Here is a 26,827-nt window from a genome sequence, read left to right on the forward strand (position 1 = left end):
CAAGGCTGAAATTTGATTTCTTTATTTCAAAAATGAAGTGCTCTGGCATTAAACTCTTGCTCTCTCCAAGAGCAGCTGAGCCACTAACCTGATGACATGTGGATTAACCAGGCAGTCCAGCAAATCATTGGTGGATAGGGCTGCCTGCGAGGCATTGGGACTACTGTCTGAATCCATTTGATTTGCAGGTGTTCTGCAGTCATTACTCATTAACAATTGCTTCCTGGTGCAGTGTAATTTTCCAAAATGTCCTCCTTCATTTTCATGGAGAAGATCTCTATCGTCACTTGCAACTGCACCTGCACCCACAGAGCTTGTTTCTTGAGACTGCGGTAAAACTTGAATGAGATGAGGCCCAAAAGGTACTTTCTGCAACTTTTCTGCTTTAAATGTTGAAGAGCTGAACTCATGGTTTAGTAATTGGCAGTCCTCTGTCTCACAGCTAACTTGCCTTTTCCTCTTGCGTGAGGCTCTTGTCTCTTGCTGTGCTCCACTGCTGCTGGGATGTGCCTGCTCTGGCACGTTTGCCTTTTGACACTTGAAATATGCAGACACTGCTTGATTCAGGTACTGGAGATTGATTTCATGGGATGTTGCCTCAACCTAAGAAAACACCCAAAAATGCCCTCAGTTAAAAGTGGGAATGTTTCAGTTCAGTGTTGCATGATTACCTTCTGTGGATTGTTATCCCTACACAAGAGGAAGGAATTTAGAATTCTTTCAGGCAGCAGAAATGCAGAGTTAAGCAAAATGTCAGTAATTCTATGCTCTCACTGTTACAAGAGAGCAGGAGAGTGCTTACCTCAGTGGGATTTAGCCAGGGATCTCCATCACTGGAACTCTCTGCTGATTTTAGGGCACATACCAGTGTTCTAGTTACTGCTTCTTCTACACGGGCTTCATGATCTGCATCCTGCCTCGAGAGAACAAAGTGTTGCAGACAGGTCAGCACTTGGATCTCTACAGGGTATTGGAAGATGGTGGGGGAAAAACCAAATGGATGACCTTAGTCTGAAAGCCATGTTCATGTATGTAAGGTAGCTGAAAGGCTGCAGGTTTCTGAAACTCATATTCATGTGTACAGCACTTGTGTAGCAGCACAGGCTTTGGTGTGGCTACTTGTGCAGATAAAGATGGGGGGAGGGGATTTCAGTGTGTATACAATTCTTTTTCTGTATTAGTGTTCTATTAATTGAATCTGGTGCTTGAAATAACAATGGAATGTTAGCATTTAATTAATATATGCATTTATAGGTCTCCTTAGGACTAAAAGGACCATGAAAGTATATAGCAAATTTTATATATCTACACATTAAGTCTAATTTAAGAACTTAAAACAAAGGAAAAGGCAGCAACCATCTGCGTCTGAGATGAGCAAAAGCAAGGCTCAGACTTAACAAAATGCTGTATCATGTGATAGCAACAGAAGTTAATATACTGCTGCAGCTTCAAACATTAGCAGAAGGAAAAGCATATTCCCTATAACTGCTCAAATTAAAAATCAAGTTAGTAGCTAGCATTTTGTTTCAGACCTTCACTTCCTCCATCATCCCACTGGGCAGCTGGGTACCAGTTAGGATGGCAGAAATAAGATCTCTTTTGACTTTCATATTTAGCTGTGTTGTTGTTGTATGTGAAAGGAGGTAAGACTGAACAAGATTTAGTTCAGTGACTTCAGTGACAGATGTCTAGGCGTGGATACATAAATTTGGTTTTGTTGAGATGCTTAGGCATACAGGTTTTTGGAAGAAAGATGTAACCTAGTCAACAGACAACTCTGCACTGCCTAATTGTGGCTTCAGGGAACATGTCAAGCAATCCATGCATCTTGCTACTATGAGTGTTGAAGGCAGTAATTCATCTGGGGACCCCTGAGTAGAATTTGGGATAGCTGAGGATGCTTTATTTATTAATAGTCTTACATAACAAGTCCCCAAAACATTTTTTTTTTTAAATTTACATGCAGAAATTCATGGTGTTGCACTCCTGGGATTTATCCTGGTCTCATGGATAACAGGGCTGTACTGATTGCATTAGAGCATGTTAGGAAGAATGGAGTGCTTTGAGTAGCTTGCATCCAGCTGAAAACAAGTTAAAGTTCTCCTCTAAAGGCCTGCCAATATAATTAATGGTCTCGCTAGGACTGTAAATGTTGGCATGATACATATCTGTCAGTATAAAAGCAGCTGGTAAAAGCAGTTCTTGCTTGCTGCTGGGTTTGGTAATGAAAACATTCTCAATGTTGTCTCTCAGCATCCATGTTAGAATTGGCTATAGGTAGATTACCTGACACCTAATGGCACTACCATCATCTGCAGGCACAGCACCTGTAAGGACCTTTCACCTAGGCTGCAACTGTTTGGTTGCTTTTCATATCATCATCTTGGGGGAGAGGTAGAGGTTACTCATGAGCAAAATCCAACACTCCTGCTCATGATGTCATCTACACACAGCTCTTGTTGTCACCAACAGGATCTCAGCAAGACTTTTATGACCAGAAAGGCCATGGAGTTTAGACTGTTTGTGAGGCACAGCCTAGCACAAGTGTGTGCTGACATCACGGTCTTTCTGAGCATAGGGTGCACAGCCAGTTCTTCTAAATTACCTTCAAGCTGCCAAGTTTAAGGCAGGCTTAAATGGTTGTGCTGTAGTATTGTTGGTGCTTTCTCTGGCACTAGATTACAGTCACTGCACGAGCTCAGTGTGGGCTATGGGCCCGCTGTTCTTTCTAAGTACACAGTCTCATCTGGAAAATTTCTCCGTGAGGAAAATGCCCGTTTGTCTCTGCTTTGCGAAGACTTGGTTTGAAGCTGGTATGAGAAGTATATTCTGTAGTCTTTGAACAGCAGCTGAATGCATGTGTTCACCTCCCTCAAGACTTCCAGTCTAATAATAGTGCAAAAAAAAATGCAAAAACCATTTTAGTGAGGTGGCTTTCACAGGCTATTTCAAAGGGCCTTTTTCAATATTAAACTAGGATTAATGATGGAGCAATTTGAATCAGAAAACCTGCTGTAGCTTTGAGGTGATATCCCTGGAGCCATCCCATACATACTAGGTGACATGAGTGAGAAAAAATTGGAGCCTAGGGAAAAGAAAATTAATTAAATACAAGAAAAAATCCAACTCTAGGCAAATCAAAACTATCAGGAATGAAAATTCAGACATCCTCTGCCACCCTCTTTCTATTGCGTTCATCTAATTTAAATTCTGAATTAGTTTTGCGTGTAAGCATGTGCTTGAGGTGAAGCTGGTGTTTGTCATCTTGTATTTGTCACCATGCTGATTAGTCCATGAGAAATCAGCCATGAGAAGTTTAGCATGTGTTTAATTGTTTGCCTGACTGAGGTTGCATACATCTTCTACTGAACTGGGGCTTCAGATCTGTAACTTTGGAAGGCTCTTCAGGGAAAGTTCTAACCACAAAGGCTCTTCCCTCACCAGCACTGAATACAGCAAAGCCTACAAAACTGAACCAGACAGGCAAGGGACAAAATGCTTTGACATTGATACCTGAAGATCCCATGCAGCTGAAACACAGCTTAGGTGGCATCATTCCTCTGTCCAGGTCATTCTTACCACTGTTTTTATTAGAGATTTATTTCTCCCTTTCTCTAGAAAAATACTTGACATAGATTTGCCACTGGCAAAGCATAGCTGTATTTAGTGGAGGCTGACAATTGATGCCAGTAGAATATGCAAGTCTGCAAAGTTTTCTGGCATCCCTGAGGACGAAAGAAGCAATGTAATTGTAACATAGCACACCGAAATAAAATTGGCTCATGAGGTCATGAGATCTGGGACAGGATTATTTGCCAGCTTTCTGACTTCTAATGTATGCACGCATGGAAATGTTGCAGCACTGTGAATTTTTTTTTGTTTTGATAAAAGGAAAATACCAGTTCAATCCAAGAGTTTATGCTGACAGTGATGGGGTCAATGGATTCCACATAGTGCCACCAGTGTCTGGGAACAAGCAGGACCTGGAATCAGAGACAGCGTGTTAGGTACTAGAAGAAGGCTGAAGAAAGCTCAGGTGTTTTAATCAAGGTGGTGTGGGATGTAGAGGCAGAATGAGGCAAGAAGTAGAGTTATGTGGTGGGAAGTGATCGTTGTCTCTTCTAAACAGCCGTTCCCCAAGACTTAAATGCCCCCTCTACTACTGTCATTACTTTCATCTAAGACATGGGCATGACCTTGAACTGCCTCTTGTCCAAAATCTTCCCATGTGAAGCAGGACAGTAACCTTTTCACTGCTCTAGATAAATGAGGTCCAGCTGTACTAGGGATAGCAGCTGGTATAGCTGTGGAGCAGGGTTTCAGGGAAAGCCTCAGCCAAGCAAGTATTCCTTTGTAGACTCTCCAACAGAGAATCTTCCCGCTTCCTTTAGAAGGGCTGCCAGCTGGCTTCCCCTGAAAGTAGGTATCCCAAAGCCAATCTAGGTGATTAACAACGTGCAGCTCAATTCCAGTAAATAATTACCTGTATTAAACTTGTCGCTTTCAGTAGATAGACTTTTAAGGAGAGTGTCCCAGAAATCATGACAATCTAGTTTAGATCAGAGCTTTACAGCTATATCAGGATGATAGCTGTGACATAAAATTGATTCTTACCCATGGCTTTTATGGTACAAAGACATTAATGTTGTTTTGATGATATAGTACAAGCATTTCAGATTGCTGAACATTAGATTAACATAGAGCTATCAAGAAAAGCATAAAAGATGTTTTTTGACAGGGAAAGTAAATGGTCAGAGATGGATAAAAATACTTGAGAATGGGGAAACTGAAGCAATGATCTGTATCTGAATCACAGCCAATTTTTTTTTTCTCTTGCCAGACACAAATTACTGAAAAGAATGCTCTGCTAGCTAAGGAGCCCATGCTTTATTACACCAAAACATGGCTAATGACAAAATGCCTGTGAAGGGAACAGTGCCTGTGGCCCCAGTCCTGTAAATGTTTAGAGGACAGCTGTGGGCCACTGGCAGAAATGTTCTCCACAGGTTTCAATTCCAGTCAAGCAGGAAAAAAAATAAAAGCACAGATTATCCAAAGGTCAAAACTGTTTGTAAATCGTATTTTAATCCAGTATAGCATATAAAATGAAGGAAGGAATTGAGAGAAAAGGGAAAATCAATCGTGCCACTGGTGGCACGGTCCAGGCCTGCTGTAGAACAAATCAAATGCTTTGCTTAATTAGAGATGTGGTTGCAAGCATCAAAAGCAATTAGACATGTCTGAATTAACAAACCAATGGATCACACTGCTTACTGTTGATACCTGGTTAGCTGCAACACTTTGCTGTGAGATGTCCCCTCTACCAAAGCAGGATTTAGCTACAGAGGTGAGCATTGCAAAGGCAGCCTACCCAAAGAGGCACTAAGAAGTCAGAGTTGAAAGGGTGGCTAGCAGAAAATACACAGGCTGGCAGGTATTGTTTGCACTCAAACTACACGTGAATATGGAGCTCAGGATTTAAAAATATCTGTGTTGCAGATAGGATTATGGAAGGCTGTTATTCAACAAATATCAGTCTGATTAATTCTTAGGGAATTACTGAAGTTGGAAAAGACCACTAAGGTCATGAAGTCCAACCACCAACCCATCACCACCATGCCTACTAACCACATCCTTCAGGATGATACATCTAAGAGAATATGAAACCCTCTGCAGACTAAAGCAAAACCATGATTTTTATTTTACACAGAACAAGTTTCAGAGCAGTGCTTTTATCACACAAACCTACACCTTCAATCAAGAGTGGAGTTGCATTAGCTGCAATTGGATTGTGTTAGCAAGTGTTTGCCCACATTTTGACTGCAGAATCAGACAAAAAACAAAGACTCATCTCTTTAATAGGGATTCTTACACTACACCCACTGTTAAAGAGTCTAGGTGCCATCCAAATGACAGGTTGTAATGACGAAGCCTGGAAAACGTTGCTGTACATTAGAAGGTGGTGTAGTTTCTATAGTAAGTGCTGATTTCAAACAACTGGCTCCTTCCTTGTAAGATTTATGGCACCAAGAGAATTGAGATTATCAAAATGCAAAGAGGCTAGCATTTTAAGGAAGAAGAAGAAATGGGAAAAAGTGATTAAAAGCAAAAATACAGCTGTGAGGAGCAGCTGAACTAGCAAAGACAGAACAATAACCCAGCAGAGAGAAGCAGAATGGGATTCTTCTAGCTTGATTGGTGGTGGGGGGGGAACCACTAACAACCAAGCCATCAAATATCCATTTGCCAACAAAACAAAGCAGACTTCCATATTTATGAATATAGGGCAGAGATTCAACTACATTTGCAACCACACTGAAATAGGAAATATATTTAAAAAAAAATGCAGTGAACATTTCCCAGGGAAAAATGAAAGGTGCAAAAGCAGAACAGAATCATCCCAAGCTCAGAGAGAATCTAGCATTTGTCTGCTTTCTGCAGAGTGTATTGAGCTTTGTGGGCTGGGAAGATACTAATCTAAATAGCAACCAATCAGATAATTCTAATATTTAGGCTAGCAATAGGCAAATATAGCAGATGAGGCTAAAGTGGGACAGAAATATCAGAGAAGGTAAAAATGAAATTCTAGACTCTAAGAGGAGGAAAAAAAAATCAAATGAGCAGTTGAGAGAATAAGTGCAGCCATGCTGCAGACTTGTACAGCACAGAGAACAGAACAGGTTTAAATTCTCAATGGATGTGATTAACTTGATACAGTGCAAAGGTAGGGCAAAGGTGGAATTGCTTCAAAAAAAAAAAAGAGCGTGTCCCTGAAGTGAAGTATTATACCAAGAAATTCCTGCTCATTTAAAAAAAAAAAGATATTTGGGTAAATGCCAAAGAAAAGGGAGCATCAAAGAGTGTGTGTATGATGGGAGGAAAAAGATGAGGGAGGGGGGAACAAACAAATCACAGAGCTATTTGCAAACATGGCAATGAAACACAACCACCACAAAATGCACAGGACCTCATGAAGATTTGTGCTTGCCTGGGACTGATGGGAAGTCAGAGGTGTGCTGGCACTGCTGTGCACTCTGGCTGCTGGGCAGGATCCCCTGCTGTGAGGCTGCAGCAGGAGAACAGCAAGAGAAACTGTGCTGCTGTTTGTGGGAACTTAGTGATGGCTGTAGCTGTGGATCCAAACCTAACTAGTGGTTTCTGCAGCCTAGAGCTCTTGTAGAATTTATCAATTAAAACAGCAATGCTTTGGGGGAAGACTTATTAGTCTAAGTACAATTTCATCCAGTCTCTGTGCTTGCAATGACAGGTGACCATGTCCAGGTGTTTACAAGAAACCCCTGCAGTGCACTTGAGCTTGTAACTTTGTGGATGTGGTCTTGTACAGCTGCCAACTCCAGAACTGCTCAGCTGCCTATTTAAATAGATTACCTAAATACTATCATCATTTGTATTGAGAATCTTCAATGTACGATGTTGCATTTGATATTAATGTTGCATTAATACCACTGTGGAAGTTCATCCCACAGCCACTGTTTGAGAAGAGAATGAAGCCTTATAAAACCTAAAGTCACGGCTGGCTACTTAAACTCATAAGCTGAATGGTACAGTGAAAGTAGTGAAAAGGCAGAAAGGATGCAATCCAGGTACACATTGTGCACTGGTACAATGTTATACAAAGGAATTCTGCTTTAAGGTCTTAAATGGGTGCAGAAAAATGGCTTGTAGCAAAAAGCGACCAGAAGGTGGCGTTAGACACATGAAGTTTTTGGCATTCAAAGCTGCAATCCCCCTACATGCAGCTGCTCTCCTGAATAGCTAAGAACACCTTTGTCTTTATTTTTTTCAAGCCTACGTTGTTTTTTTCAAGCCCAGTATCTAATCCAAAATGTTCAGTGTACTGTCTGGGAAGGAGTGGAGATGCTATAAACTACCACAAAATAAAGCTGATAAATAATAAAGCACAAATTTTAAAGCAACTTTATTGACATGAAACCAGCTTGTATCAAGATTGCTGCTATTTTGGATCCTCTCACTTCTTAACAAAGGAGTTCTAGGTCAGTCCTTTCCACTGAACAGCAGCAGACCCCAGCCAGCTGTGCCATAAGCTGCTGGATGAGGTCACAGCATCACCCAAAGGCACTGTCAGAATGGATGATGGTGATACCTCACTGCTCTGTCACTGCCTACCTTGCTTTCTCCCCAGAAATCCAAACAGCATCTCCTCTTTGTGGCAATACAGAGAACCTATATTACCAGGCTGGCTTGAGATCTTCATTCCTAGCAAGATTTATTTTTGATTGCTTTAAGCCTAAAAAAAGGTTCACTACTGTATTTGATCATTCTAAAGGAAATTTTATATTGAAATAACATTGAGGATCATGGATAATGCAATGCTGAATGGATGCAGTGGTTTTATCAATAGTAAAAACGTATCCTTTGTGCTTTAAGTTATCAAATACTATTACTTTAACAAAGTGCAGATGGCAACACTAATCATTCTGCTTCAGGAGCATGACAAACAGTGCAAGTTTGTCACAGGTTTCCTTCCACTTGCAGCTGTACCAGCAGCAGAACATATTGTTACCAGGCAATAGACAGTGACTTCTCAATGGAAGGACTATTCTGTTTGCCACCTCCCCTTGTCAGGTCAAAGTTATGTGGATTAGTGAAAATCCATTCTTCCAAGGCAGCTGGGTTTGCCAGCTAGGAGTGAGGGAATGCTCGCACGAGGGGTTGAGCTGGTGAGTCAGAAGAGATGACAACATCTGGCAGGAGTACAGTGAAAAGATGCTAGGAGCAATGCAGACTGCAAAATTCCTTTTGAAAAGCTTGGTTGTTTGAGATGCACTGGAATGCTTTACAAGGATGTGTACTGCTGAACAAAAGAAAAGGGTAATTCACTCTAAATACAGACCATGTTCATTAAATAAAGGAGTATGCTAGCTACAGTGTGAGACTAGGAATTACAAGTCCTGAGTCCTTCTCTCATGTTGCTGACTGCGTGTGACTCAAAGTCAGGCACTGTAACTGAGCCTTCTCAGTAAAACAGGGTTAGTAATACCCTCACATCCTTGTAAAGCATCATAAAACCTCTGTATTGTGTGTGCTTTAAATGCAAGTATCATCATTATAATGCTCTACCATTAAAGCAACAAGTTGGGCCAGTGTTCCCTGGTGAAGGTTATTCTCAGCTATCAAATATAAGTTCCTTAGCTGGCTCTCCATGTTCATTAATCAAAAACATTTTATGTGATGTATTGACTTCAGAGTAGACAGGTTAGAGTATTGTTGAAGAAAAATTTTGCAACAAATTGAAGGTGATTGTAAGAATTGTAATGGAATAGGGCAGTCTACTGAACTAACTCCCCAGTGTTTGTGGGTTTTGCACAAAAACCTCTGTAAAGTTGCTGTGAGCAAAGAAACTTGCCATGCTGAGAGAACTGCGTATCAAAGCTGAGCACAGAATGGAGGGGGAGGGAATCTGAGATTTCCCAGCCTCTAGTTAGTCAGTTCAATCATTTACTAGGATTTTTAAAGTAATTAAAGTCCATATGGGAATGGTACCTGTCCTGGACTGAGTGTAACCACATGGGCTGTTGCATTCCTATACTCAGGAAAGCGTTTCAGATCAGGGTTGGCAACATTGACTTTGCTGAATACACTGGATTCCTCATAAGGGATCCTGGTGGGATAAAGGAAGCTGGTGTCACCAGGTGGGAAGAGGTGCCATCTTTTCCTGAAAACAGAAAGAAGATGGAAATGTATTCAGTGCCTGTCAGTTACGGCAAAGAACTAAGGGCAGTAGCAAGGTTTTCAATAAAACATAAATCTGCCTTGTTGTGTGAATCTCCTACGCAGTGAGAACACAGGCAGTGCTTATAAGCTCTCCACTAAAAGTGTTTTTGAAGTATTTCACTCTTTAATTTTTCAACAGAAAAGATTTGCAGCTTCTCACCAATTATTTTTAAAAGGCAGATAAAATCTACAAAAAAGCTATCCCATCTGGTTCCTGCTTATTCCCTTCTAAAGAGCAACAGGCAGCATTTACAGGTGCTAAGAGAGCATTAAATATTGCCTTACAAATCAGCAAAAATAATTTCATTAGACAACATACCTTCATTCACTGAATGAATAGCTGCTGTCGCCATGTTTGTTGTAAAAGGAGAGCACTGCTGTTTACAATGGCAGCAGCAAAGGAGTATGGATGTATTCTTCTGTTTCTTGTCAGCTTGTACAGTTCTTACTTTGCTTACAGTCACAAAACCCTCATTCATAGTAATGAGGGGGCATCTCCTTGATGCTTCCTATGTCACAGATGTGGCAATGGCAAAAATAAAACTAGAAACAGCCATAGGTCTCAGCATCTCAAATATCCATTTACTGGGTTTTTGCATGTGTGTATTATCAGTACCATGTGCTGAAAACATGGCTTTTGTTGGGTAGGGGTTTAAGACCTCCCTACCATCAAATGACCAGGTCAAGCAGGACAGGATCATTCTGCTCACACTGGCACTTGTCTTCCAGTTGGTTTTCTGTGCACCCAAAGAAGCTGGTCAACACACTGCAGTGCAGAGCCAAGTAGAGCAGAGACAGATCTCCTCGTCTCCAGGAGCCAAAATGACATCTCCATGTCTTTTACATAGACCAGATCACAGAGAGGAAAAAAAGATATGCCAGAACTGGTGGTGCCAGTTTTATGAGTACTATAAAATAAATGTCTTAGCAGCTCTGTGTTATTTAGCGAAAGGAATTTTAGGTGGCTGTACCTCAGTTGGTTGATATAACCAGAAAGGAATACACAAAGGGAAAAGCCACTGTGTTTAAAAGTGCCAGACAGTGCAACAGTGATGCTTGCACTAAGCAATGGAAAAGGAAGAGACTTTGCAGCACATCTGGACAATGTGCGCAGCTCTCCTCTGTTTCAGACACTGGCTAGATCTTTTCTTTTTGTCTCTTTCCATGGTGCTCATTTCTGCTCTTTGCATACTGCCCTTTGCTGTCAGTGCTAAGTCATACATCTGAAAATGGGAGAAAGGCAGCCCAATGGCACGAGGAGAGGGGAACAGCACGGTAGCCAGAACTGCAGAGATCGGCACAAATGGAGTGCCATGAGCTGCTGACATTTCTTGGTTTTCTGGGTGCAAACACACACTAATTCATCTGAAACCTGAGTCCTGCTAGATCCTTCAAAGGGGCAGAGAGGTGATTGGGAGGCTCATGGGTTAATCCTGCAGGCTCATGAAAAAGCAATATTGTGAAGCAACAAATTAAAAAGCCCAAGGGATGCAAGGAGGAAATTCAAGATAGCAACAAAGGGCTAAGGAGTGGTCCCTGGCTTTCCTGCAAAGGCAAATCTATTTAAGTTCAGCATAAGCTTATTTTCTATTACAAATCCTGTCTTGTTTGTGAGTCTCAAAAGTGATTCTTTCTGCTTTGGAGAAGTGCGGGATTCACACGCTTGTCGAAGTTTGCCATCTATTTATAGGCTTTGCTATGAAGAAGAAAACAACTTTGTCTTTTCAGGCCATGCAAAGGCTGCAGAATTCTCCTGTCCCTGAAAGGAACAAGGAGGGGGTGGGAGCATCCTGACAAGAAAGGCGAAACTGTAGTGTGATGCTAGAACTCTGGCTGGAGTTCACCACCTGAAGGTAGAGATCAAAGGGGCAGGGCAGGTACTGGGTCTAGATTGCTATAGTTCAACCAGTATTTATGTTGATCCTGAGGATATATTTTGGCATGTAAATCTCGATGTTTTCAATGAGAATTCTGGCTCCTATGTACATCTCAGTGTCTGGAGTTAAACCCATAACACTTACTGATGCCACAAGAAGTCCTGGAGACTGGCTGCAGCAATAAGTGCAGCAGTGCTGAGGGGCTTCCAGAGTGTCTCTGCTGCACATTCAACCAAGAACCTGAAGGTTCTTTACAGACATGAGTGAAAGTTGGTTTGAGAGCTGAAGAGAATTACCCTGCTTACAGATAAGATGATGACACATTCATTTGCCTCAGGCCTTAATGCCAGTCAGTGCCAGCGCCCAGAAAAGAAGGCAGGATGCCTGCCTGCTGGTCCTGCACCTTAATCCACGGCAGCTGTGACTTAATTGTTTTATAAAACATGTCAGGGCAATTAATCACATTAAATTCCCACTGGCAGTTTTTTCCTTCCACTGTAAACTAAATCACACCTAAAAAATGCATGCAACTTTGTTACTATAGAATTACTCCAGTAATAATAGATTGAAAAAAAAAAAAGAGGACAATCTGCAAGGACAGCAGAAAAACACTGAATAAAAAAGACAGTGGGCAAACAGGCAGAAAGAAACAGAAACAAAGCCACATGTCCCCATAATGAGTTTGGAGCCTTAAATGTCCCTTTTAACTTTGCTCACCGCTGGCTGCTCCCATCCTGATGTTCCCCCTTCAAATTAAGTGTAGCAGCCTGTTAGAAGCTCTTGCACAGAGAAATGTTGTAAAGTCTAAAGCAGTTTATTTCCATTTTGCTTCTGGGCTTTTTAACTCTTTATCTCCTGATTTCAGCTTCTTGAATTCGTAACTACTAGGAAGATTAAAATGTTCAGTATTGGGTAACATACAGACTGGGATGGAATTTCATCTAACTGAAGAAAATATATCTTACCTTCACGCCCCAGTCAAACTCCAAAGCCCTAAATTCTACCACTTCCACAGAACAGTTCTGATGCTTTTCAGTTACTCAGAGCTCAGAAAACTAAAATGATCAGGTTCTAAAGTTAATACTCGAGTAAAAAGCTAACTTCGTAGCACAATCTTTCTTTACTTCTGGTATTTGCTCTATGTGCATCTATTTATTACCTTCCTTGTATCTGCAGCACTAAATTGCAGCCATATGAGTCCAAGTGGCAGGGAGTGTTTGCTCCTTCCGAGCCAATCCACAGCGTGCTCTCTTGTCCACTTCTTCCAGGAAAACCAAAGTCAGACCACCTTACATCCTGCAGCAATGAAAAGGATATTTATGTAAGCTTTACACAGATTCACATCCTCTGCTCAGTTCTCTCAGTCTCCTGTGCTCTCCCTCCACCTCTCAGTTCCCCTCTGACTACTTCAGTTGTTACCCCTCAGTAGGGGTTCTACATGCAGAGCCTGTGCCCCTTCCTCCAAAATCCTCCTCTCCAGGAGCATGTCCACTGATTTTTCTTTTTCTTTTTTTTTTTCCCTGTGCAGCCTCCCAAATCTTTGTCTCCATTTCTCATCCTGGCCTTTCACAACTCGAGTTACTTGTCTGTTCTACAGGACTGCTTACCTACTCTGTGGCCACACATGGTTTCTTTACCTTCTTTTCAAACACGTTTTTTTTTCCTATTCTGTATGTTAACCATCCATCCAGACTTTATCCTATTAGTGCCCCAGTGGCAAGTTGGTTTTTATAAGTTCTTTAGCATTTAATGGATGTATTCTTCTTTGACCAGTAGAGGTGGTCAACGTAAAGGAGATTCACTTCCTGGCTTCCTTGTCTCAGGCAAATCGCTTCATCTCTGAGCTTTAGGTTTTCCATCTTGAAAAGGAAGGTAGTGATATTTGTTCTGTTTCAGAAAAGCACATTCAGGATCATTCATCCCACCTAACTTTAGGAACCCGCTTCAAGCTTGGTTCTTGCTCTTGTCAAAGCACTCTCTATCACTGCTTGGAGAAGCTTCTCTTTTCCTACTGTCTCTAAACAGAAAATAGGAGTCCAGCCTCCTAATTTAAGTATGTAGGCCAGGTGATTGCAGACAGGTGGATGACCATCCCTCATTAAGATCTAGGGAAGAGGAAATCTACAGCTAGACATGACTATAATGATAACTTCACTGTGACTCTGTAATAGGAAAACGAGTGATAGCCTTCCCAAAAATTAGGTGTTGCTCAAGATCTTGAATTTCAGAGCTATTGATTTTAAAGATATTGTTTGAAAAAAAAATGCAGAAGTCTAACATAAACATTTGTCAAAAGCAGCAAAAAATCAAACAGAAAAAGTTGCTCCTATAGATTTCGGCAGCCATAAAATTTAAAATCCAATACAAGTATTTCAGTGATAAAGTTAAGCGTAATACTGTCTCTACACTTTAATCTCACACCTAAATAGTTTTTGTATTTTGTTACAATTTAAGTGGAAAGAAAGCACACGTAATCAATATTTGACTTAAAAGAACTTTCTGAAAATGCCTCAGCTGTAGTAAACAGTTGAAGCTGTTATGGGTAAAATAGTTCTTAACCAACGAGCTGAAAAGGACTGGTAGGATTTCTGAAATCTTGTCACAGTGGGCTCCTTTTCTACAATAAAAAGCCACAGCCAGAAGAAATGTGCTAAAAGGTGTTCCAACCGTAACAGATGGCACATTACTCGTGAATTATATTTATTTCATTTGCTGCTTATAATGAAGTTAATCTGTACCCGTATGTCACTTTAAAAGGTCTCATTTCTATTTAAGCTTCATGCATATATCTCTCTTCTGATTTATATCTCAAACTCTGTAATGAAATATCAACTGAACAAAAAATGTAAGATGCTAGATACTGCTCATAGATTAGAATAATGGAATCATTACCTTAGCCCACACAACTGTAAATGATAAACAGTGCAATCTAAATTTCACACAACTTCTAAATGGCCCTATTAATCACTATAAATAACAGCACATTTGGCCTTCTTTTCCCCTTCAAGTCACCTTACGTAAATCTAAATAAAATCTAAAATGAAGAAAGGGGTTATCATCAAATTCATACAAGAGTGGAAGAGAATTTCTACAAAGACTTCTTTTGGCTGGTACAAATTGTGTAGTGGTGTTTCAAAATCCATGAGTCTGGAACTGACTGATGTATTTCACTCCCATGCCTGTGAAATTGGCAGATGACACACACCATATTTGCTTGCATAACACCATTGATTTTTTTTTTCCTTTCCAGATTCAGCTTTTAAAAAAATGCATGGCATAACCATTACGTCTGTCTATTCTAAAATAACAGTACAATCTGTTGCTTGCTATAGGTCAGGTGATGAGGCGGTGGTGTGATACCTGCACAGAAATGCAATTCTTGGAGACGTGATTTTGTACTTGAAGGGGAAGAAGGAAATCGGAAGGAGTTGCTTCCTTCCAGTGTGGATTTATTGACCAAATGAAGCAGCAGGCTGTCCAGGTCTTCTAAGCTGCAGGTATCCTCAGAGCTTTGTGCCATAAAACACAGCAAAATGCTGTCTATCCAGGCAGAAAGTGAAGGCCAAGGAAGAACCACAGACAAATTTGAGACTCAAATTTGAAGAATCCTGAAATATCCCTGAAGCTTCAAAATAATCTTGGAGAATAAGATCTGGTATCAGTTATGTGTTCAGTATGATTCAGGAAGGATAGGAAAAAGCCAAGGTGCTCTCCCAAACATTGTGGTCCAACCACATAATGAAGGGAAATGAGACTGTGAAAAAAAGATTGAGCACTGAGAAGTACCCATTTTGCTGGTATAAAAGAATAAAATACATATGAGAAGCATGGGAAATGCTTTCTGAGGAAATAATTAATTGAAAGAGCTTATCAATTTGCACACCCCACCATCCCAATGATACAATATTTGCTGAAAATTAAGATTCCATCTTCATGACTGTAAGTGTAGAAATGAATAAGGCTTCAATTACTATTTTCTTCATATCTTTTGATAAAATACACCATTTGTATAGCTATCCCTAATTTTGCCCTCTTGTAAGCAGTAGTAGAGAGAATGTAGATGAGCCAATACGTTGAAATAGCAGCCACTGAAAAAGTGAAAGAAAATATACCAGCTAGGTGTCCTAATACCTGCATTTGGAAACAAGTATAGGTTATCATAGAATCATAAAGGTTGGAAGAGACAACTCAGATCATCTAGTCCAACCATCAAGCCATCACCCATGCACGTGACTCAGCGCTCTCTGAGCCTGCTCCGGAAGTCCTCCCTCCAGTCACAGAACTGTGGAGGGCTAAATGAGGAGTGGTGCCAATCTGACAGCTGGTTTAGATCTGGTATTGGTCTCGAGCTTACAGGGAGACACAGAATTTTGGCTGGCAGCCTCGTGGTACTAGCCTGAAAGCCAATAGCTTTACTATTTAAATATAAGTAGTCAGAGGGAAGTGCAGTAGAGGTTTCAGAAGCTATGCTAGATAACTTGCAGTGATAAAGGTAGTAGGAGCTAATATGAATGCTTTACCTGGAAAACTTCCTCTTTGTCTTCAAATATCCTAGCAATGTATTTGTAGTCAGCGTAAGCCCAATATTTGGAATGCTTGAAACAACTGAATGGTCCAGAGAGACAAGAAGGCTGTCCACTACTCCAGGCCAAAAACTGTTCAAGAGTAGCCTTCACGTAGCTACAGCTGGTTTCAAACTGGGGAACTAGAATGACAAAAGAAAACTAAACATTGCAATGAACACAAAACCAGTCAAAATAATAAGTAGTTTCTCTGTTGGCCCTGGGTAAATGTAACATGAAATACAAAGCAGGAATAGATAGCTTGACTCTGGTCAATAAAATGGTTCTCATCACCTAACTTATAATTAGTTCTGAGATTACTGGTTTTTCATTTTCAACCAGAGAAGTTCACTTAAACTGTTATCTTGAACTTGCTGTGAGGTAAAAGCACACCAACAGTTACTGCTGCTCACGTGCAAGGCACCATTAAGCACAGGAACTCGATAACACATCCACAACTCCTAAGCATCTTAGACTCGGTGCTTTGCATGGTCTCTCTTTTTAAATGTGAGCTGCAAATGCATACATAAGTGCAGATCGCAGTGCGTACTGTACCACTTCTTTTGTCTCCATGGGTTTTTGTAGCTGGACTTTTCATTTTTACCTTTCCCACTTAAAGCATGACTAAATCAGCACATCAATGCATAGGAAGCAAAGTATAGAGCCACATGCATGTCAGTGATCCGTTTAAAATGCTGTGTGTATCTATTTTTCATTTGGAACAGAAGAAATGGTCATGTGGCGTTCCTTGCCAGACAAAAGAACAGCATTACTGGCAGTATTTTGCTCCCATTGTGCTTTGGTCACGCTGCCTGATACAGCCTTCCAGCTCATGGTCAGGTGACTTGGAAGACCTACAAGGTAACCTCCATCACAGCAGGCTTTCCTTCTGGTTATCTGAGATCTTCATTTCCCACAGCTGCTAATTGTGCCAGCTTCAAAGAGACTTATCCAACATTTTAAAAAACTACAAAATTACTGTACTGTAACCACTATGGAGGATAAAAATTACTGCAGTCTGTGTGAATGACAATGACAGAGCTGCAGTTTAACCTTGTGTAACTTGCATAGAGCTGTTCAAAAATGGGATCCTTTCACTGTCATGCTGCAGCAGCAGCTCTTAGTTCTTTACTGCTCTCATTTTGTTATCGCAGCCATTCCCATACAGTCTCATACATTTGTTCTTATTCCTTTTGGGTGGGAAAACAGCTTTTGCAAATCTTTATCACCATCATTTTGTCATTTTCCATTGTAGTAGCCTAGGTAGCAGTTTTCCTTCCCCTTGCTATCAAATTCATTAACTAAAAAATACCAGATAAGCCCCACTGTTCAGCAATATGTCACCCGGGTCTCTGCAGTATAAGGGCTCCCTAACCTAGGAACTGCATGCAAGACACACAAATTGCCTGCAATAACCAAAAAACCCTGTATCTGATTCTGTCTCCGTGTTGCAGATCAATGCTGTCTCCTGATATGGAGTCATTAATGCAATGCACATCATTTTACTAAAAGACGTTCTGATGGAAAAATTAGATAAAAGATACAAGTACTATTGAAGGTGGCTCAATATCTGTATTATTTTGATGAGAACAAAGAGTGCTCAAGACACTGCCTATTTTCCTAGATAACCAAGTATTTTAAAAGCAAGAAATATGCTCTTTCTAGCTTCCAATGTATTTCATTCTGAGCTTTATTTAAAAAACCAACTGTGAATGGCAATACTATCTTCCAGGATACAGTCTTTTCAAGGCAATGTTTTTCGTTTAATTTATTGCTAGTTCAATACTGAGGTGTGGGTGCTTATGGAAAAATAAATATTCCCCCTCTAGTCTGCCTTTGAAAGATCCCATCAGGAGGACTGTATTCAGGCCTGAGGCTCCCAGCATGAGAAGAATACAGAGCTGTAGGAGCAGGTCCAGAGGAGTGGCACAGGAGTGCCACAAGGATGATCAGAGTGTTGGAGCACCTCTCCTATGAAGACATGCTGAGGGAGCAGGGGCTCTGGGGAGAATGCATTGTGGCCTTTCAGTACCTAAAATAGGCCTACAGGAAAGCCGGAGAGGGAGAGGACGAGGCTTGAAAGTGAAAGAGGGTAGATGTAGATTAGATATAAAGAAATTCTTCACTCTGAGGGTGGTAAGGCACTGGAACAAGTGGGGGTTGGAATGAGGTGGTTTTTATGGTTCTTTCCAACACAAACCATCCTGTGATTCTATGACTACTCTGCAGGCATGAGGGAGGGAGGGAAGGAACGGAGTGCTTTGAACACAACAGCAGCTCCTCCCGAGTTAAGGTCTAGTCCTGACAGATGTCAAGTTGTTTTCTACTCAGAGAAACTGTTTGCAGAGGACATCAAGGAAAATGTATGAGAAAAGATAATAGCCTTAGAAAATATCCAAAAGCTCTAGCAAAAATGAAAATGGAATGTTTCTTCTCTGTTTCTTTAAGCTTAAAAGAAAACCAAATATCTATTCACAGCTGCTGCAGAATTAAAATTATTTAACTGAACACTCCAAGCCAAGAGTAACAATTTAACATTATGAAAAAGCACACTCGTAAACCAAAAGACTGACCATCCACATCTAACCCCAGCTTCACATGGTATTTATTCAGCCTACAATGTCTGTACTATCCTCACAGCTTTCTATTCAGCAATGGAGTCTGTAGCTGCTTTCCCTGTATCAAACCTTGTCCTTGGTGGTGAATCTCCTTGTGCAGGTTGTCTACGTTGCAGACCTTTCCTATCCAACTGTGTGTCTGATAGCATCAGCTCCACAGCAGCATCTCTAAGAAAAAAATTCTTCCACAGATCTCGTGACTCACAGCTGATCAGCACAACAGCCTCTTGCTCTCTCCAGCTTCTTCATAGTAAATGCTTTGTTTATTCGCTTCAATATGCAACCAGATAAATGGTCAAAATTAGAAGTCTGTAGAAAAAAAAGCCCATTTTGAGGAAGCTTTTCTTCTTCCTTTGTAGATGTTGGTATTTTCCGAGTGGCCATCAGATAGATGAGCTATACTGCTGCATTTTCTCTGCCAGAAACTCAACTTCAATAGCTGCTGCTCACCCGGTTAGCCTGACTCAGAAAAATAAATATTTTAGTCTGGCTGGAATTAAATAGGTACAGATTTCTTGATTAATTACACCTTTATTGCTCTTGAAATGAATGCTGGCATTCTCTTTGGAGGTATCTTATCTCTGTCAATTTTTAATCCTCTGATTGCATTTTTTCCTCTAACAGACACATTCTGTTTAACTTGTGTAATCAGACAGAATACTATCAAACACCTACACTTAGGTGCGTATAAATAATTCAAGCAAACAATTCACACATACTGCTAGCTCCCATGTTTTCCATGTTTCATCTGCCAAATACACCTTCTTCATCTGTGTGCCTGACGAAGTTCCAAATCAGCAAGAAACTCAAATACAGAATCCAAGCAGTTCTCACTGAATTGCAGTGTTTTCAGTTCTCACTTTGTTATTTTGAGGAACCTTCAACTCAGGATTCCCCCAACGAGTTACAGATGTGTTACCAAAGAAAGATGAGAAATTGTCATAGGAAGAAGTTTCAAATTATTTAGAATTTTCCAGATGAACCTAATAATCTCAGAAACTCTGAAGCAGTCATTTTAGTGACACGAAAATGCATTAACATAGAAGAAAACAGTTTGCTTCTGCATGTTTCCAATTGAGTGCCAGGCGTGGTGCCAACTAATCTTAAGTCTATTCTAGTCTAAAGTCAGTTAATTTAGTGTTAACATAGAAGGAATATTCAGAGTATATTCAGTGTAATATTCAATGTAATCTGAGTTGTATTCTGCCATCACTTTATCTAACCACATCACTGCCTCTGTTTCATCTGCAAAAGTTGGAGCAAGCAAATATAAGAAAGGCAGGTCCTCATTGAAAAAGTGTTACACAAGAGTGAGATCAAGTATTTTCCAAATGACATGAAATGCATTACATTATTTCAGACTCTGAGATGGTTTGGCTAACGGTTTCACTAATATAACCTTACAACGCAAATATTTTATAGCAACACAAGTTGCATTCAGTTACAGTATAATTCCTGACAGCCTTACCCATCTTCCTGGGGACACTTCTAGCTCACATTAGCAAATAATGGAGGTTTCTGGAGACAAATTGCTGACTAGGAATCGATGCCTTTAGGAAAACGTAAAATACAGATAGATGCAGTTTCAAGATACAACTCCAAGTGTAAGCCATATCCTTAGTGGCTATGTTATTCTTAAGGGATGAGTTTTAGCCACTAAGTTGGTACCAACAGTCTGTCACTTACCCACAACTCCACAAATCTCATCAGAAGCTTTCCTTGTTGGAACACTCATCTGTCACTCAAAAATGCCTACTAATAAATGCAGACTAGGACCTAAACTATCCTTTTACCTGTGCTTGTTCTGCATATTGGAACTCAGGTACATTAACAAGGTGTCAAGGAAAAATGTCACATGTATGCGACATTTACCTCCTTTGCTACTGGAAACTGGTGAGTGCCTCTAATGTTTTGTGCAAGAACTGGTTGATACCTCTCTGAAATACAGTCACACTGATGTAGACTTGTACCAACATATTAATTCTACAACTCAGCTCTCATGTCTATAGAATGTGGATAAATAACACTTGCTTCCCCAGGGGATGATACAGGGATCATTAATCCAAGCTGGTAATATGCTTTGAAATCCTAAAATGCTAAGCATTTCTCCTCTAACACTTCTTTCTGTTTCATCACTTCTCTTGCAAAAATTGAACATGAAATATTATTACCATCATAATGTGAAGAAAGCAAATTTCACAGTGTTGTAATATAATATGATGTAATCCAACCACTTCCATAGGAACTGGCAGAGTCTCTTCTGGAGTCTCTATGCAGTCCCTATGCTCCAGGAAAGCGGTGGTCCAACTGAAGAAGGTTAGAAGAGTAATAGATAATAGCTAGAAGGAGTGTAGAAAAAACTTGACTTACACTGAATGTTTTTTAGAAACTGGGGGAGATTGGCCTAGGGAAAAAAGACCAAAGAGATCAAAGAGAGAGAAGATATTTCATGGGAAAGGGAGAAAGCAGGAGACAAATTGTATTTTGGCCTGTGGTTGGGAGGGCTAAGGATATAAAGAGTCTAAAATAAGCACTGAATAAACTCTGAAGTGGCTATCTGATTGCCATTTGGGGTTCTTGTATCTTCCCAGCCTGGTCTGAAACACCTTCTGTCCATGGATACATCATGACTAGTATTGTATAGCTACAAAGATAGTAGTTGTAGCATTTAAAATCAACTGTAAAACTGGCCTTTCTGCTCTGGCATGCTTATATATCTCTGAGTGAATCTGAACTTCGTGATTCTATGATTCTATGAATGTTTAGAGCGGAAGTTGTTATACTGGCATCAGATGACTTTATTTGTACTTCTATAACATTTTTCATCACAGGATCTTAAAAGCACCAAAAGCTATCTGTCTTATCAAGCCTTTAGTAGGAAGGTATTATATCTACATTTTATGGGTGAAAGAAAAGATAGGCTGTTTATTCATCTAATTTTTTAATGCACAAAGTTTGTGTATATAGAAATTCAGTCTGTCTGAACATCTAAATCACATAAAAGAACAAGACCAAACACATATTCTACACAGCAAGGAAAAGAAATTGAGACTGTTGATTCTTGTATTAGTGTTATCCACCAGATTTCCTACTACAAATAAACTCACAAGAAAGGAGAGTTCCAGTGTTGGCCAAACTTACTAAAAATCAAAAACTATGATGAAAAGTAATTCATTAGAGAGTGAACAGTGATAACAGAGAGGCAGAGAATTTGAAAAAAAGAAAACGTTTCACAAGTCTCACCTAAATCCATTGTCTTCAGTCCTATCCTAAACTGTATTGTCTTTCCATCCAGCATTGCAGAAAGGTGTTTCACATCCCAGTGCAGGGCTGGCCAGTCACCAACCATGTTACAGAAGACTGCAGGTTGCTGCAGTGACATCACAATTTCCCTGGCTTTTTCAGGAGTAAATGGTTTGACATCTTCACCTATGTAAGGGAAAAAAAAAATACAACCAATCACAACCACAGCTGTAGATAAATGATTTATGATACATGATGTGTTACCTATTATCTCCCACAGCATGGGAATCATTAAGAACTAATACTTAATCTTTTATAGTTGATTTTTTCACGTATTGCATTTGCAAAAACGTCTATGTAACATTTCTAGTGCAAATTCTGGAAGAATACTCCTACACTATATTTCAATTTAAAGCAGTGTACTGGCACTCAACATGTAAAATAAATAAATAACAGAATAGGCATATGCTTACAATTTCCACTTCTATCTGGGCAGTAAAGCACTGCAGTCAAATGGTTTACAATTGGGCTTACGATAAAAAACAAACTTATGAATAATGTCCAAAGTTTAGAGAACATAAATTTTATGAGTAACAATCTTTATGTCCAGAATTCTTTCCAAGAAATGTAGAGCATTGTCAGAGGTAGCAAGCCAGGTTCCTATGCATTTAATTTAAAGCAAGAAATTGCAGTGCAACAAAAAGCAGCAGGTATTTCTGAAGTGTTTTAAAATTTCTTTTCATCTATGCAATTTTAGAAAAAGAACATTGTGCCAATCCAAGAAGTATGTTAATTTGAGATTTCAATTTAGTCCTTTGTTGTTCAGAGATTTATATGCCCCATTGAAACTGTCAGGCTGAAATGCGAGCAACCTTGAATAAACTCAGCACTTTTAGAACAACTTTCCTTTAGGGACATATTGAGAAGGAAAACCTGTTTAAAAATAAAAATAATGTTGCAGCTCCATAGAGCTGAAGCAGTGGACTACAAATCTGGATCATAAAAAAAATCTATTCATTATTTTAACCTCTATTAAAGTTAACTCACCCAGAATTTGTACCCATATAATGTCTAATATTTAACATCCTGATTAAATACACCCGGTTTCCCATGACTTGCATAAAACAAACCAATTTGCTCACTCTATTTAGGGGCCAAATTATGGTCTGGCATGTGCAATGGGTTAAACAAATACAGAACAAGTAAATTTACATTGCCACCTGGTGCTATTTCTGCCCTTTGCGTATAAGTCCTACATGGGCAACCCAGCAGTCTTTTCCAGCAGGAGAAGACCCACTGGGAACAAGGGGCACTAGGGAAAGTTATTCAGGATTGTGTCTAACAGAACTGTGAATGGCAGATAACAGAATGGCCTTGGAATGGGCTGCCCAGGCTTGTGGTGGAGTCACCATCCCTGCAGGCATTTGAGAAAAGAGCAGATGTGACAGAGATGTCTCCAACCCCTGGCCCTCAGTCTCACAGTCCAGCACCTCTAACAACCAAGACATAAGGAGGTCACAAGGGACCACAGGCTGTGCCATAAGGTCGTCAGCACCTGCAGAAAGAGCCTTTGCAGGTCTCCAAGTGATAGGTTAGCATACTTGGTGGAAGTGTTTCCAGAGACAGCTAAAGGCCTATGAGCAGGCCCAAGTGCATGTGCTGGTGTGGCCACAGAGAGCTGGGGCCAGGCATGGGAAGAGGGCAAATCTGGCATGTTTTTTCACAGTGATGTCTCTGAAAGACTAAAAGTGAGGCTTAGTCCAGATCTGAATGCTCCCATGGGGATTTGTACAACCTCTTCTATCCTCAGGTGATGCAATCATAATGCTGTACACAGGTGGGGTTCACGGTGTGGGAGCTGTCTGGCCTTATGTATCTTTCAGCTTTTCCAACTTGTAAAAATGAAATCGTTCCTGATTAGGCAAAGTTTATCGCTGCATGTCTGCCCCTTCTACATGTGGACACAAATCCACGGAAACAGTTTGCTTTGGAGAATTTTGTAGAGCTATTTTACTGCAAAATTTTGTGTTGATCCTATAACTTCTGTCAGTAGTTGGGATGTGCTCTGTAAAAGCAGAAATTTTACTGGGAGAAACAGGGAGTCACTGAAACCAACTGCTCATTCTGTGTGGCTTCCTTCCAATGTGATTTCCACAGACATACTGTGCTTTTGGAAGATGTGGTTTTAACCACAGTGAGTATACAGTGGGACAGTTTGTATCAGCACCAAACAGAAAAGAAACCCATAATGCAACTTTACTAAATAGTCTCTCCTACACTGAATGTTAGCTGGAGGTTTTTGTCATGTCACAACATTTGACTCAGCTGTAAACGTATTTCCCTATAAAAGTTAGAAATAATGAATGAACACAAGCAGTCCACCTCAGAATGGCAGTCATTCCTATCTTCAAGTAGTACTACAGTCACGGTTAAATGAGTGTCTGTCTTTTCCTGATATACATAAAATAATCGCATTCAATACACACACTGCTCGTATAATCAGGATTGGAATTCAAAACATTTTAGAAAATTTAAAGCATTAGATAAATAAACATTACTGTTTTGGAAAAGACAAATGGGGATTCTTGCCAATTTTGTAGAAAGAATCTTTAAGTGTCTTGATTCAGTTTTATGTATTCCTTGGTGAGAACTACAGACAGTTAAACATAGTTCTTTCCCCATAATATTTGTCATGAATATCTAAATACCTGGGACTGAAAAGGCACACAATAAAAAGTAAATACTGTATACTACATCAAATAGATATTTTGATAATTTGGACAACTCTACTGACAATCAACACAGATTTCTGAAAGAACTATATACTGTAGGAGTGGTAAAAGATTAAAGAGAAGATCTGAAGATAGGTATCTCTTGAAAGAGATATCAGCGGAAACATTTGTAATCTTAAATGATAATAATAATCTTTTCCTTTGCTACTGTTGTCAATAGCTTCACAAAGACCTCACAAGTTGGATTCCTGTATCTCAGTATTAAGTGGAGTTGATAGCAACCGATTCCTAGGCAAAAGCTGAGATTTAATAGCATATATAAGGGTATTGACTTTGGACACGGATGTGTATAAGCAAAATGTGTATAAATAAAATATGTAGCAAAGAGAGCAAATGTCCTTGGCAAACCCTGAGTACTACAGATGAAATTCTTGGGGGACGTAGGTTAGCAGGAGAGGACAGAAATGCACGTTCCTTTTGAAAAGAAAAAAAACCCAGCTGGAGTCTTCATTCTCTCAGCTGTACTCTGATCCAAAAGAGAAGAGGAATACTGTTAAATTAGTTCTTTCCATCACACTCAACAAATGACATGGCTTCACATTACAAAGGAAGCAGGAACAATTTGCCTAATGTTTTGACTTTATGCAAGGCATGTATAATATCCAACCAGGAACTGAAAAGCTGAACCAAGTTCTACCCTAGTTTTGTAACTGTGATAACTCAAATAATTGGCGAAACATGTAGGTGTTCTTTGGAAAGGTAACACAGTGTGAAACAGAGATCTTCCAATTAAAAAAACAAAGTTCTCAAGTCATCTTTACCTGAACTGTTACCAAATATGAAGACTCGGCCAGATTTCAGCACTGAGAGGAGGAGAAGAACAGAGATGAATTTGCTAAGTACTTTCCAGTAGACTTTGTGTTTCTAAGAGGAAAACTAATTTTATGTTTCTGATTAACAGTTTTTCAGATTAACTGAGTGGGGCTTGGGAATAAAGAGTTTAGCACAGCAGGCAGTCTGAAGAAAAGTGGACTTGATCAAAGTTGTTTCAGAAGTTAAATGTACTATCGTTAGAAAGCTAAATGTACTCTCATTCATTTAAAATAATTTAGCAAACTACGAGGGTTCATTAGTGAGTGGTAATTGGCTTCTGCAAAAACACCCTGCTGCTTAAATATATGATTTAATTGAGAGGTATTAAAATTATTTTCTAAAAGAGGAAGTGCAATCCTGATAACATATTTGTATAAGCATTGTCAATTTCTGTTTTTTCTTTCAAATCTGTAAAGCTTCATCATCCTTATTTCTTTAAAAGAAAAAAAAAAGTATAATGTATAAAAAATTAAAAGAAAACATTGATATTTTGAAGGGGTTAATGCAGAGCAGTCAAGTCACTCAAGAAATCTAACTTCTGTAGTCTTAGAAATCCAACAACTATGAATGGGGGATGGCAAAATTCCCCAAACCAAAGAGAAGTGACTTGGTTTGAAGGTCAGACTTAATGACTTCTCAGTACATTAAAGCTATAAATGAAAAAAAAATCTTCATGTGATTGCAACGTTCTGCACTATAATCAGACTAATCTGGGCAAACAGTGCATCTAAATATAAACAAGTAGTTTTCAGGATATATTATACAAACACCTAGGTACTTCCTCTGGACCACTTATTGCTGTCCTCTATTACTTTTGATTCTGGGTATGGCAGCACTGCACAGATAGCTCAGCCCAGGGGCATCAAAACTAGATTTGCATGGATATTTTGGTTACTGCAGGACAGCTGTTACATGGAGTCTATCAAGACACACCGGTCAAACACCTTTCTGCACTGGTAAGACAGGCATCTAAAGACCTGAGGAAGCACACTCTTCTTGTTCTCCACTGAGCAAGAGGAACAAAATAAAAGATCAGGCTGTCTTTCTCAGGAAAGTTCTGGGAGTGCAGAGGAAGCTGTATTTACACCCACCTTCCAGTCCCGCTGCAGCATCTCATTTTTTCTTACAGCAAGTCCACATGACTCAAGACATGAAGATAAGGGCAT

General features: G+C 39.9%; 1 protein-coding gene across 1 annotated transcript; it reads right to left on the bottom strand.

Annotated features, from left to right (window-relative positions):
- Positions 1–26,827, bottom strand: HSPBAP1 (HSPB1 associated protein 1). The gene is made up of 9 exons (XM_031554309.1): positions 26,753–26,827; positions 25,610–25,712; positions 22,057–22,242; positions 16,154–16,338; positions 12,793–12,929; positions 9,526–9,697; positions 3,900–3,983; positions 803–913; positions 1–603 (listed from the first exon to the last, which is right to left on the bottom strand). The coding sequence occupies exons 1-9, from the start codon at positions 26,825–26,827 to the stop codon at positions 49–51; spliced, it is 1,608 nt and encodes a 535-aa protein (XP_031410169.1). The 3' UTR covers positions 1–48.

This window comes from Meleagris gallopavo, chromosome 7 (assembly GCF_000146605.3).
Source record: "Meleagris gallopavo isolate NT-WF06-2002-E0010 breed Aviagen turkey brand Nicholas breeding stock chromosome 7, Turkey_5.1, whole genome shotgun sequence".
Classification (NCBI taxonomy): domain Eukaryota; kingdom Metazoa; phylum Chordata; class Aves; order Galliformes; family Phasianidae; genus Meleagris; species Meleagris gallopavo.